General features: G+C 39.4%; 1 protein-coding gene across 2 annotated transcripts in view; it reads right to left on the reverse strand.

The window, feature by feature from the left end:
• The window catches only part of SLC25A21 (solute carrier family 25 (mitochondrial oxoadipate carrier), member 21), a 529,689-nt gene that overhangs the window by 45,304 nt on the left and 469,980 nt on the right, over window positions 1-14,405 (reverse strand). For both annotated transcript variants that reach the window (XM_010835322.1, XM_010835323.1), the window contains 2 exons: window positions 7,308-7,367; window positions 3,136-3,243 (listed from right to left, as the gene is read on the reverse strand). In XM_010835322.1, the coding sequence (XP_010833624.1) occupies window positions 3,136-3,243; window positions 7,308-7,367 (168 nt within the window). The remainder of the gene's footprint in view (window positions 1-3,135; window positions 3,244-7,307; window positions 7,368-14,405) is intronic.

The following is a 14,405-nucleotide window of genomic DNA, read 5'->3' on the forward strand; positions in this document are numbered from 1 at the left end:
TTTCTTTTTTTTTTTTTTTTTTTTTTTTTTTTTTTTTAGCCACAGCTAGTAATTGACTGAAAAGGCTGAAAATGAGCTTTGTTCACAACCTCCAGGTGAGGTGTCCATGAAGATTGATGAAGAATACGTGCTTACTTGATATGACTCTTCTGAAGGAAGAACATTTTGATTGAGGTAGAACTCTTTCCAAAGTGGCTTCAAATGTTTTTAGTTTCCTCTCAAACTTCTGCTGCTACATGCAAGTTATTTACAGTAAATAGATAGCCAACTACTACTGTTTATGATAACAGACCTCATTTGAGTTTAAAGACCTCAGTAGGTACTGAAACTGGGCTGCCTGCCCTTAAGAATTTAGGCTAAATGGATTGTATTGTCAGTTGGGAATGACCTAAGGGAACCATTGCCCAGTAAGCTGTTTTTGCACCCACAACTGGAGTGGGCTGTGACTATTAACTGGAACATATCTCAAGATAGATCTATTTCTTAAACCTTAAGGGTTTATAGGATCAATTTACATCTAGAAATTGTTATTGGTTGGGTGCCTATAATGTACCAGACTCTGTTAAGACCTTTGTGTATATTATCACATTTGCTGTTGTTCAGTTACTAAGTTGTGTCTGACTCTTTGTGACCCCATGGACTGCAGCACACCAGGCTACCCTGTCCTTCACTATCTCCTGGAGTTTGCTCAAACTCATGTCCATTGAGTCGGTGATGCCATCCATTCTCTGTCATCTCTGTCATTCTCTGTCATCCCCTTCTCCTCTTGCTCTCAATCTGCATTTGCCCAAAAATGGTGCTGCTAAGCTGTGCGACCCCATAGACGGCAGCTCACCAGGCTCCTCTGTCCCTGGGATTCTCCAGGCAAGAACACTGGAGTGGGTTGCCATTTCCTTCTCCAATGCATGAAAGTGAAAAGTGAAAGTGAAGTCGCTCAGTCGTGTCCGACTCTTAGTGACCTCTTGGACTGCAGCCTATCAGGCTCTTCCATCCATGGGATTTTCCAGGCAAGAGTACTGGAGTGGGGTGCCGTTGCCTTCTCCGAAATGGTAGTTGGTTTTAAATGACTAAATCTGAAATTTGCTATTCTTATCATGTCATTTCTTTCAGTTTTTTTTTGGTAATAGGCATAGCCCCATTACTTTATGTTGGGTGACTATGCATTACTTTTCAGTTTGATCAATATTGCCTACAAAGTGTCACCTCTGATCAGCTACTGATTCCTGATAACTGCTGGAAATAAATGCTGACACCTGTGACCTACGAGATCCCTCTGTTACTAAGTTTTGACTAGTTGATGTCATATGCCAAATACTTTATAAGGAACCTAATAGACTGTATTTTGTCTAAGTAAATGAATTCTGAATGCAGTTTAGCCAATTCTGCAAAAGAAACAACACCAAACAAGTTCCTCTCTCTCCCCAACTTAAAAAAACCAGTTACATATATACCAACAATTTACACAGACCACACTGGGTCAATGAACTAGGAGCACGTGCACATGCAGCATTCTTGTGTCGGGCTGCAGGGGCATTTAATGTGTTCTAGCAAGGCCTTGGCACATGCAAAACGTAACCAGCGCTTACATGGCCTCAGTGCAGAACCTCCTTGAAGGCAGAGGAGAGAAAAAGAACATTAGGCGTGAGTAGGGATGCTATGATAATTCGTTATTTTCACTCCTGTGAATGCTTCTTGGTGCTCTGTCCCATTTTGTGTTTCTCTACTTACATGCTGTCTTGATGAAGGACTGCAGTTGGAAGGCCTGTGTATTCTTTTGCTCACTCCTTCCTGCCCCAAGACATGCTTCCCAATAGGTAAAATGGGACACTGAATGGGGAGCTCCAATTCTCCTAGCTGGTAATTCTCCCAGTCTAACAAATCAAATTTTCCTTGAGCAGATTCCATGGGGGCTGTCTTAAATGCTCCATATTGATAGGACATTGGAGAAGTGTTTCTTTTTATTTCCTTCTGGTCCCTGCCATCTTTTCCCATCATTCAAGGAAGAATAGAGAAAAAGCAAAACAGAAACAGAGTAGGGCAATACAGGGATTTTCAGCCTTTTCTAAAGTGCTGTGTATCTCTGCAATTAGCACAACCTTTTGAAACTTAAAAAAAATCTCCCTTAATTAGGACTGACCTCATCTGAGGAGCTGTAGCAGCCCAGCCCTGTCCTCTGTAGGCCTTGGCAGCTAAGGTGAGTAAGGCTCTCTCTCTTTCCCATAGTTCTGCTCAGGAAGCTGCCAGAGAGCTCTCAGGCAGTATCAGCAGACAGGAAGTGGGGTGGGAGTGAGCAGGGTCTCCACCCATTAGCAGCTGCTTAAGTGGTAGGCAGGGGAGCTTTTCTATGGAGAAATTCAGGTCAGCAGATCCTCTAGACCAATTTATACCACATGCTACCCAGTTGTGGAAGTGAATTCAAATGCTAAGAAAGGACCTGAACTGCCAATCTCCTTATTTTTTTCCTACCTTCGGTTTGGCACCCAAAAGAATAAAAGAAGAACAATTGGACTTGTTGGTTTAAAGGGAATTATTAGGCAACTGGAAGGAAGTGAAGGCAGCACAGACCAAGGGAATCTGTCTTCATGGAACATCATGTACCAGTGATTAAATGTCAAGACCCATCATTGTCCAAGTGGTGACGTCTACACAGGTTTAGTAACCCGCTCATTCAGATTTAACCAAAAGACAAACTTGACAGATTATCAGAATCTTTGGGGGAAGGCAGTGGGTGGAGTGGGGAATGGAGTGAAGTAATTTTGAAAAAATGATTTCATAATTTTTTTTAAAAAAGCACAACAATATTATCACCCCAGTGGTTTTTTGCTACAGTCTATTCTAGTAAAATGTGAAATAGAGGTTTTGCCAAAAGTAGAGAAAATATTTCCAAATAAGTCATTATACGTTACATTACAACTCTAAAATAAAAATGTCTAAACATGTTTGTCCATCAGACTTTAGTGCTTTTTTGTTAGCACTTTCCTGTGGAAGAATTTGACTTTTTCTTATGCTACTTCCTTAACAATAAGTTACTATGGCTTTAACAAGTGGCTAGGAGAAGGGTTCATAATTTTATACTATAGACTGAAAAATAATTTTTTACATTCCCTCAACAATAGGAAAACGTTAAATGATTACCTCTGTAAATCTGTTCCGATTGGCTTGCAAGCCAACTTTTACTACCTCAAAAGGGTTGACCACGATGGCTTCTGTTAGTCCAGATCCCAGTCCAGCAACAGCAAATGTCTAGAAAAATTAAGTCAATCAATACTTTAAAACAAGTTATCATGTGTATGAGGTTAAACATCTTACTCATTACACTATGCAGCTGAATGTTATGATGAGAATGGAGAAACTCACATAAATGCACCATATACCATTACTAAACAGCTTTAGATCTTGATTTGATGCTGACAATTCATGAAGCAGAAATTACAGAAGCCACAAACCACATCCTAACAATTCAAAATAAAACGTCAAAGCCCCATCAACAATGACTTTGTCCTTTAATGAAAAGCAAGGTTGCTTTATGTATTTAAGGTGGATACTAAAACATCTGCACATGTAACAACTAAGAGTGTGACTTAGTAAAAGGAGAGCTTCGTTTTTAAACAACTGCTTAAATACATTTAGTGAGCATATAAAAAATTCAAGGGGCAGAACCAGAAATAAAATGTTTATAAAAAGCTAAATTTCAGGTAAACAAAGAGTATAGTTGAAAATATTTAAATATATAGCCACATTCTTAGAGTCACTATTCTAGGAAGTTAAGAAACAAAAAAATCATTTTAAAATTCATCCTTTATCTGTTTTTTCAAATTGAGCCCTATTCTTCCAGACCTAGAAGCTGAGGGATAAAGGTTGAGGTCAGAAGTTGCTAGGTTGTCTTGAAGGGCTCAAATAAAATCTAGAACATTCAGCAAAAGGTAACTGTGTCTCAGGTTATTTTCTACCTGTTAAGAATTTCTGCACTAGGAAAGAACAACTTTTAGAATTTTCTTCTGAATAGAATGCTGAAGGGTTTTTTTCAGAAACTTAAATAACTACAACTATTAAAACACACACACTTGGCAGGAAAACAAAATAAAACAATGTCTCAAACCTTCATACAGATGCTGGAAAAAATAATTCTTTAGTGCCGAAGCTCTAACTCTAGGAGAAGTTATACTATTATACAACTAGGAGAAGAAAAAAGCCAATGAAGAGTGAAGAACAGAAGCTCTTATTAGGAGTCTGTAATAGGAGACTAAAAGAGAAAAGGGAGAAAACTATGTTCTACATCCTTAGAAGGGGAGGCAAGATGGAACCAGGGCAGGATCCAGAGCCAGGGGATCTGGGTTTAGGTTCTGATTCTGCCATCTTATTGGCTGTGTGACCAGAGCTGGAGGCCGAAATCAGCCTGCACCCTATTTGCCAAGTGGGAGTTCTGGAAAGCCACTAGTCAGGAGAAAGGAGCACCTTTTCATAATTCACACAAAAACACCATGTGTGTCAGCTGCAACTCTATAGAAATAACTGAATCTTTTAAAGACAATGTGGTACATACAATGGAATATGACTCAGCCATTAAAAAGAATGAAATAATGCCATTTGCAGGAACATGGATGGACCTTGAAATTACTACTAAGTGAAATGTGTCAAACAAAGACAAATCTCATAGAATATCACTTATATTTGGAATCTAAAAAAAAATGATACAAATGAACTTATTTACAAAACAGAAAAAGATTCACATACTCAGAGAACAAACATTATTACCAGAGGGGAAGGGAGGAGGGGAGAGATAACTTGGGGGTTTGGGATTGACATGTACACATTCAGTTCAGTTCAGTTCAGTTCAGTCGCTCAGTCGTGTTCGACTCTTTGCGACCATGAACCGCAGCACGCCAGGCCTCCCTGTCCATCTTACTATATTTAAAATAAAATGCCTTTCCATGGAAAAAAAACAATGAATTTTTTATGTCACAGTTTTCTCAACTGTAAAATGGAGACTATAATATCTAATCTTTGTATTTAATCAGATTATTATCAGGGTCAAAATCATGTGTGAAAGAGTCTTGTAAATTGCTGTTACTGTTACTAAAAACCACTGTTACTGTTGCATAAAGAGGAAGAACAAGATTTTACACAGATTTCAGGAGAGAATAACTAACAATGTTTTCTTTTAATGCCCCTTCATCACAATTTTAAACATATCTGTATAGGGTAACAGACCAAATATTTTATTCATTTATCTCAGACCCCCATCATGGAAGCCAAAAGCAGAAGAAGAAGAAAAATACTAGTCCCAAACTCTTCTGACTGAAAAAAGCTAAAATCCAGATGTTCAGGTTTTTATTACTACATGCAACCTTCCAAGTAATTCACTTTTTTGTTCTTCTATAAAACTCAGCTACATTTGCTGTCAGAACTAGTGTTCAGCAGTCCCTTGTCAAAAGAATTGATCAGCTATCAGCATATCGTGTTACTCAGGTTGTTCCAGAGACAGGGGTAACTGTCAGGTTCCCAGCCTCCCAGGCTTTTCATGTGAGAGCACCAGGGGACATTTAACAGCTGTTTAAGTGTCTAGCTGTATCAAAGAGAAACTGAAATAAGTGAGTTCAAGAAAAAAGAAAAACTGTATACAGTTTGCATGAATTCAGTGAGAGGATCTGGAGTGGCCAAATGCTTTTCTTTTTGAGTTATCAAGAAAGAAGCATGGTCTCTCACATGGTACAGATGCTCTACCCAGGAACACCCAGCTGACCTTCTGGAAACCATCCTGTTTTTAACAAGATGTTTCCAAAGTGAGGGGAGACATTCAGGGAAGACAGTGAGGAATTAACAAGAAATCTCAGCTAATTTTAGGACTCATGCTACTACTTCTCCTTCCACGAGAGGCCTCCTCACAGCCCCCTTGTTTAAGCAGGAGCCTGGACCAGAGGTTTCCTTGTTGTAACACAAAGCAACACTACTGGGTTTCTTAACTGGAGCCTTCCTAGAAAAGGAGCATGTATGATTTTTTTTTTTTTAAATAGCAGCTAATTCTTAATCAATCTTTGGTGTTGCTTAGTTCCTCAGTCATGTCTGACTTTTTTGCGACCCCACAGACTATAGCCTGCCAGGCTCCTCCGTCCATGGGATTTCCCAAGCAAGAATACTGGAGTGGGTTGCCATTTCCTTCTCCAGGGCATCTTCCAGATCCAGGGGTAGAACCCGCGTCTCCTGCATTGCAAGCTTTACCGCTGAGCCACCAGGGAAACCCAGTGAATTACCGCTTCCCTGGTGGCTCAGAGGTAAAGAATCCCCCTGCAATGCAGAAGCTGTGGGAGGCACAGTTTTGAATTCCTAGATCCAGAGGATCCCCTGGAACATGGCAACCCACTCCAGTATTCTTGCCTGGAGAATCCCATGGACAGAGGAGCCTGGTGGGCTAGGATTCATAGGGTCACCAAGAGTTGGATGCTGAAGCGACTAAGCATGCAAAGTAATTAAAGAGCTGAAGTTCAGAACACCACCCCTTTGGCTGAGTTCTGAGGTGCATTCCATCAGGTAAACTGGAGGATGGAAGGTACATTGTAAGGTACATTCATAGAGGTTGGAAAGCACGTTGTCACTTGGAGGGCCAAGGTAGATTTAGTTTAGTTTAGTCTTGTTTTGCAGATTTTGAGGAGAAATTATTGCACTGGCTCTTTCTGGGGCTCTCGCTGCACTGATATTGATACAACATACTTGGCCAATATAATTTAACTTGTTTTGTGAAAAGCAACAAAATCACTAAGAAAGAAAGGAGTGGTATCTACAAATGTTCAAATCACCAAATGACTTTTATGTAATAGTTGATCTGACATTGTAAGATCACTATTCTCCCCAACTATAAAGGGCCCCTCAGTGTGCATCTGACCACAGAGTGACCTGAAGTCCTATACTTACTACAGCTTGAGCAAAAGCTGGAAAAGTGACCTGTTAGGAAACAATTTTAGGTACACTGACTTTCACATAAATAGATACGTGTAGTATGTATGTAAACACATGCATTTTTTGGGTTTAAAGGAGTCTTTGACAAATGTACCCTTTATTTTATATTCTTGACCATATCTCATATGGGCCTTTCCACACATATCATTATTATCATAAATTCATCACTGGGAGCTATAAAATAGCCAAATTGTGAGTTATTAGGAAGATGGCTTTCAACAAGTAGCTGAACATTGAATAACTCAAATTCATATTTTAGTAGCTGAGCTTGGGGAATCAAAAGGGTTTTTGTTTCCAGATTTTGCTTTATGAAATAACACACACACTTAAGTATAATAAATACTCTCACTTACCAATGCTGGTGACAGTGACACATATCCAAGCAATTTCTTGTACTGCTCAAAGGTGAAAAACTGTGAAACAAAACCAAACTCGGAGATTTATAACAATTTCCTGCAACAAACCTTTAAATTGACTCTAATTTCTTTAGTAAATCATTATATTCACTAGCAACTTAAAAAATGATAAACCATCGAACACAGTTTTTAATCCAGTCTCGGGTAGTTGCTATTGAATCTTACTTGAACATTCACATTTTTAAATGCAGCTATAATAACCTACAGAAGAGCTGATGGAATCCTTTATAGCAGTAAATGAACCATACAGCTGCCATTTACCATGACCATTTTCAGTTTCCCTAGACATCAATAGACTTCTTTTTTATGGCAGTGATTCAAAATTATAGGCATAGAGACCTGAAGTCTTAGGTCTCTTATGTTTTCTCTATGACCTGCTTTCCCAGTGAATGCCCAATTCTCTAACCCCCTTATAAAAGACACCCACTTCTCGGCTGTAACTCGCATTTATATTGCTGTGTATCTCTACTGTTCCATGGGATTTCTAAACACACAATAATGATGAAGATGCCATGATAAACTAGGAAAGGACCCAACAAGGACACATCTAATCTGTCCCCTGCCTGAAAGTAAAACTGTCTTCAATCTGAATGAAGAAAGACAGCTGTTTAATCTTCCCTTTAAAATCTGATGATGATGATGATGAAGATTTTGTTGGTTCTTTCAATAGTTGATGTTTAATATAATTTTCTCTGTGAAGAGATTTCTATGGAGGCAAATCTAATCAGTCACTTTGTATAATATGCCCCCAATAAATTTTTCTCCTCTCTTTCTATGCTATGCATTTTGGACAACAATCTGGTTGAACATGATGTTTTGCTCCTGGATTCTCTGTTAGGTACCCTGCCAAAATCACCGATAAAACACACTCTTAGGTCCTGCTAGGGTCTGATTCTCAAGACTACAGAAATGGCATGGGCATTTTATGGTCTTAAATGTCTTCTACTCTATTACTTTATAACCCAGTACAATGGAGCAAGAAAAAAATGTAGATTTGAAAGCCAGATAATATTCTGTTGTTAGAAAGAGGTAGTTACACGTAGACGTGGCTCTCATGAATCTTCGGGCAATTCAAGGGTCTTTACGTCACCAGATAGATTGATTCTTTTAAAGACTCAGGAATGATTTTTGTGCTATGGCCCTTTAGATCAACTATGGATGTAGACTTTCATAGAGCAGGAATTCATTCTTTCACTGATTTGACAAATATTTCTTGGTTCACACACTGGGGATGCAGCATAAACAAGGAGAAACCCCTGCCTTCTCGGTTTAACATTCTAGTGGATGGTAAATACCCTGAAACTATCCTGATGTTCAACTAGTAACACCAGGAGCCACCACAGTTAATGAGAGATGTACTAGAAACGATTAAAAGGAAAAGGGTTATGGTCTTGGGTTTAAAAAATAATTTGTTTTTCTTTCTCCTCATGGTCATCATCATAACAATTCTTAGATAATCACTTTATGTGGATTTTGACATGAGCAGTCCTAGGTTTGAATCCTGACTTAGCTCTGGAAGAGGACACAAGACTTCGCTTCTAGAGTAGTCCTTAAATAAAAGAACCTGAGGAAGATTTCTTGACAGTCCTGGCACACTGGAGACTTTCAGATAATCTTAGTTTCCATTTCCTTTCTTCACTTTGGGACTAAAGGGACCATAGATCCCTTATTGACATGGATCATTCACGAGAGCCTGCTGTGGTCCAGGAAACATACTAAGGCCTTTGCACATGCTACTGCATTTAATCCATATGACAGGTTATAGCGCAATCATGATTCCCATTTGTAGATATCTGTCCTGCAGCTAGTGAGTCAAAGGATTGAGGTTTCTCACTACGTCCGACTCCAAAGCCTGAGTTTGCTCTCAACCACTATACTGCACTGCTCACTGCTGAGCCATGATTTTTAGTGGTTTGGGAAGAGATTCTCTGTGCTAGAATTTTCTTCCTGCTGAAATCTTCTTGCCTTCCCTGACCCTGGAAGCTGAGTTCCTTAAAGGCAGAAGATTTCAAACTTTTCTGACCACAAACTAGGTAAAAATTATTTACCCAACTCAGGTACACACATGCATGTAGCACACACTCACCTTTATAACTGAAACAAAACACTGCTGTAAAACAATGTTTACCCCTTTACTATGTGTAATACATTCTGTTTCTTTCTATTCATCAGAAATTTTTTTCTGGTGACCCACTAAATTGATTTCAGAGCTCACAGGTCATGGCCTATATTTTGGAAACATGCTCTAAGGGGTCCATGTGAGTTCAGGAAAGTTCTGGGAGAGGATGGACCTCGCAGAATGCCTCACTACCTTGTTCCCTTCCAGTGTGAGTATGCATTTTTTCTTTCTGACTTTCTGCCATGAAAAGAAATTATAGACCAAACAGATCTCGAAGAAGTGTGGGAACGTGGACTTGATGTGCTGGGCTGTGCTTAGTCGCTCAGTCATGTCCTACTCTTTGTGATCCCATGGACTGTGGCCCATCAGGCTCCTCTGTCCTTGGGGATTCTCAAGGTAAGAATGCTGGAGTGGGCTTCCATGCCCTCCTCCAGGGAATCTTCCCAACCCAGGGATAAAACCCAGGTCTCCTACACTGCAGGCTGATTCTTTACTGACTGAGCCACCAGGGAAGCCCAAGAATACTGGAGTGGGTAGCTTATCCCTTCTCCAGGGGATCTTCCCAATTCAGGAATTGAACCAGGGTCTCCTGCATTGCAGGTGGAATCTTTACCAGCTGAGCTACCAGGGAATCCCGGACTTGACCTGTAACTCTAAGCAGTTCTCACAGGGAATTCCAAGTCTACACTTTGGGGCAATTCTAGGCTTTTCATTTTCCCATCTCTAAAACTGTTAAAAAAAAAAAAAAAAAGAGAAGCTACCACTAGCTGGTTGGTACTCATCAGCAGTCTGCCTGGAAGATTCTGGTTATGGCTGGGATGAAGTGATTCAGGTTCCTGGCAATAAAGAAGCCTCCTAGATCAGTGATAAGTTGCTAATAGATTAAATCCAAAAGTAATGAACAATATATATTACATATTCTAATAAATAGTGCTTTGAACTTAAAAAAAATACTTGTTTTAATTTCTACCTTTGCAATCAAAGTCTAAATTACTGAATATAAAATAAAATATCTCAAGAAAGCAAAAGTTAAAATATTTTAAAATGGATTTCCAACAATATTAAAATAATGTAATGTCATTAGAATGTGAAACCCATTATTAGCTAAAAATATTCATTCATTCAACAGATATTTATTGAATGTCTCCCATATGTAAAGCTTAAAAGTTATTATACTAGACTATATTCTTAAGAACTGGTAGATTAGTTGTTATCTTAATTCCTTTCTATGCAGCACTAATCCTTTATTGCCTTCATAATATTTAGTCAAAGAAGTGATAAAGTTACCCTATAACATAAGAAATGAGATTACACTCTTCAAGGATGAAATTAGGAGAGTCAACATGTTGAAGCTCCAATACTTCGGCCACCTAATGTCAAGAGCTACTCGTTGGAAAAGACCCTGATGCTTGGAAAGATTGAGGGCGGGAGGGGAAGGGCCTGACAGAGGATGAGATGGGTGGATGGCATCACTGGAAATAGCGAAGGACAGAGGAGTCCGGAGTGCTGCAGTCCATGGCATTGCAAAGAGTTGGACATGATTTAGCAACTGAACAATAACAACAACATGTAGTAATGTTACCTATTCAAAGTCATGCAAATGTGTACTAAAGAGTTTTGAAAACCTTTATAGTCAGTCAAGGTTTTGGGAATCTTGAACATAAAATCTGGAATCCAAATTACTATGGTATACATAATCTATCTACTGGAACCTTGAAATTGGTAGTCTGGTTGGGAGAGGGGTTGGACCTGGAGGACAGGCTGTGTGGTCCCTGGAGAAGTGTCAAGCTGTGGTTGGACAGGGGAGGTGAGCACGGTTTTCCTGGGTGACCCAGCCCTCTGGAGGGTACTTTCATTGCTCACTAAACAATCTGATGATTAAGCTGACCTCCCAGATCATCTGTTCTGAGAGGCAGTTACATTACAGGGAAACAGTCGGATCCATTTGGGTCATACTTTTAACAAGTAGGCCCTGAGAAGTGCCCAGACTAGGACTGACTATTCCCCATCACAGAAGCAAACACTTCTGGGTACCGCTCTCAATGCCCTATACATTTTGAAGCCTCCCAGTTTGGTGGGTAGTAACAGGCACTATTCCCAGTCCTGTGTGACTGCTGGCACTGTTCCTGCGAATCCTTTCAACCACACTTTCCAGGCCTTGCTAGTTTCCTCACATGTGCACTGGTCAGCAGGATACTGGAGGTGTCCCTCTGCAGATCTTAGGTGTCTCTTTCTGTGCAGATCTGTCTTTCTCTGGTGCTGTGTCCTGCGAACTCTAGATGTCTTTCCCTCCCAGCCTCTCAGCTCTTTCTCAACCCAGGGAGTCTACTGGTTGAGGCAGTCAACTGGATTTCTCCTGTGTATTCCTGAGCTGAGAACCCAAGGCAGTGAGTTGCGGCAATTTGCAGGGCACATCTCATCTGTATTGCATCTCAGGTATGACTCTCCCTCTTTGTTTCATGTCCAGTGTCTTAAAAATATCCTGGTTTCATATATTTTGTTCATTTTCTGTTTTTGCTGTTTCAGGCAGCAAAGTAAATCTGGTCCCTGTGACTTCATCTTGGCTGGAAATGGAAGTCTCGGCCTTTCGGAAACTCTGAATAGTAGATGTGGGAATTTGGGGGAACAGGACAGGAATTCTCCTGTTATAAAGTAATAAATTTTCTTTCTGTTTCTTGTTACATGAAAGTGAAAGTACTATTCGCTCAGTTGTGTCCAACTCTTTGTGACCACATGGACTGTAGCCCTCCAGGCTCCTCTGTCCATGGGATTCTACAGGCAAGAATACTGGAGTCGGTAGCCATTTCCTTCTCCAGAGGATCTTCCCAACCCAGGATTGAACCCTGGTCTTCTGCATTGCAGGCGGATTCTTTACCACTGAGCCACCAGGGAAGTTCCCATTCCATATGTTTCATTTATTCATCTAATATCCATGGAACATCTACTTGTAGGCACTGTGATAAGTGTAAAGGATACAGTGGTGAACAAATAGACTTCACAATATATAATATTTTGTGAGTTTGGTTGGCATTAAGCAGTCCTTGAGAGTCTGACCATGAACTGATGGTGTTTCCGGACCTGTGATGCTCAAAACTAGATCCTGGAATCCAGCATGCATTGCCTGCTGTCTCTGAGCAACCAACTGGTCTCTTTCAGAAGTCTTCATTTCCTTTTGCTAATTGCAATACTAATTTTGTCTCTATTTGTGAAGGGGAGTTTCATTTATTTAGCATCAATGAATATTATTATTTTAATGCTGAAATTAATTTCAAAGAATAAAGTACAGACAAAAATTATGTTTCTAGACATTGTCTGTTTCTTTCTATATACATATACATATATAGACGTAATTTCAGAGACCATATAGACATATGTATACATGTGTGTATATATCTATGGCCTGAATATTTTTTCAAAGTAAACTGTGATGGCATACAATAAAGCAGTTTATGATGTATGAAATCGTTGCAATCAGATGATCATTTTCCTCACAAATCCTAAGATAAATATCTATAAAAGGAATGTTTTCATAAATTGTGTTGAAAAACTGGTGCTATCCATCTGGCAAAGATACACTTAACTCAAAGTCATACTTAAAAAGCCAACATACTTACCATATGTCTCAATAATTTTAAGGTAAAATCCACTTGAAACAAGATGTCTGGGACACATACACCATATCCAGTTGCCCAAAAGTTCATCTGTTAACCATTGTTCTGGCAGGGAGCATTGTTTTTTTAAAGTAGAGACTAGCTCAGTTTTGTAAAGCTCAACTTTTTTTTTCTTCCATAAAAGACTGCTCAACATTGATAAATGTTAATCCTCTAAAAGCTTAAATTGTCTCTAACATATAATATTAAGGAAAAATATTCCAGGAAAAACTGTAATTACAGTTTACTTTATTTATACATGTAAAACTCTGAACAAATGAATATATTATCCCGTGGAGACAAAGTGACTTTCCTTGAACAGGAAGTATGCTCTGTTTGTTTACTTGGGCAATCTTTTATCAAGTGAAGCCATTTCATAATTCAATTCAGCCCTCTTGCGTACTTTGGTGAACTTTTTCCAGATTCTCTATTTCGATTCAGATCCTTATAATGAAATTTGTAGTGAAGTAATAATATAAAATCACAAAAACTATGGCAATGAAGAGGTGAATTTATAGAGGAAAAATGTTTTAAAGCTTTGCTTTCTGTACTCTAGACCAGAATTAAATCCTGTTAAATCTCCATTTTCACATGAGTAAAACTTTGGTGTCTGTGTATATATGTTGGCTTTTTTTTTAATCATAATTTTTAACCCAGTCATCTTGATTAACTGAGTATAAAGTATAAGCTGCTTTTTCTTAACTTTCAGGAATGTTGGGAATACAAATTGAGTAATGTGTGAGAAAAAGCTTTATGTCATCAGTTGGAAAGGAAGTCTTTAAGTTTACGTTATCTTTATTATGGAAAGACAAAGCTGTATTTGGTGATGGCAGTGGTGTGGGGGAGGGGGCAATGCCATCAGAGTCACTGTGATCAGGACTTCTGTCTGAAAGAACCTAGAAAAAAGCATGATCAGATTTATTTCTTTTTCCTTTGGAGGTCCTGCTAGATCAGGATGCTTCCCCAGTGGCTCAGCTGGTAAAGAATCCGCCTGCATTGTGGGAGACCTGGGTTCGATCCCTGGGTTGAGAAGATCCTCTGGAGAAGGGAACAGCTACCCACTCCAGTATTCTGACCTGGAGAATTCCATGGACTATACAGTCCACGGGGTCACAAAGAGTCGGACACGACAGAGTGACTTTCACTTTCACTTTCCCTTTCCCCTGGAGGTCCTGCTAGATCTCCACGTTCATACCCAGATACTGAACCAGCAAGGAGTACATAAACCTCCATAGGTGGGATTTCCCTGGCGGTCTAGTGGTTAAG

The sequence above is a fragment of the Bison bison genome, unplaced genomic scaffold, assembly GCF_000754665.1.
Source record: "Bison bison bison isolate TAMUID 2011002044 unplaced genomic scaffold, Bison_UMD1.0 scf7180017864041, whole genome shotgun sequence".
NCBI classification, from domain to species: Eukaryota; Metazoa; Chordata; class Mammalia; order Artiodactyla; family Bovidae; genus Bison; species Bison bison.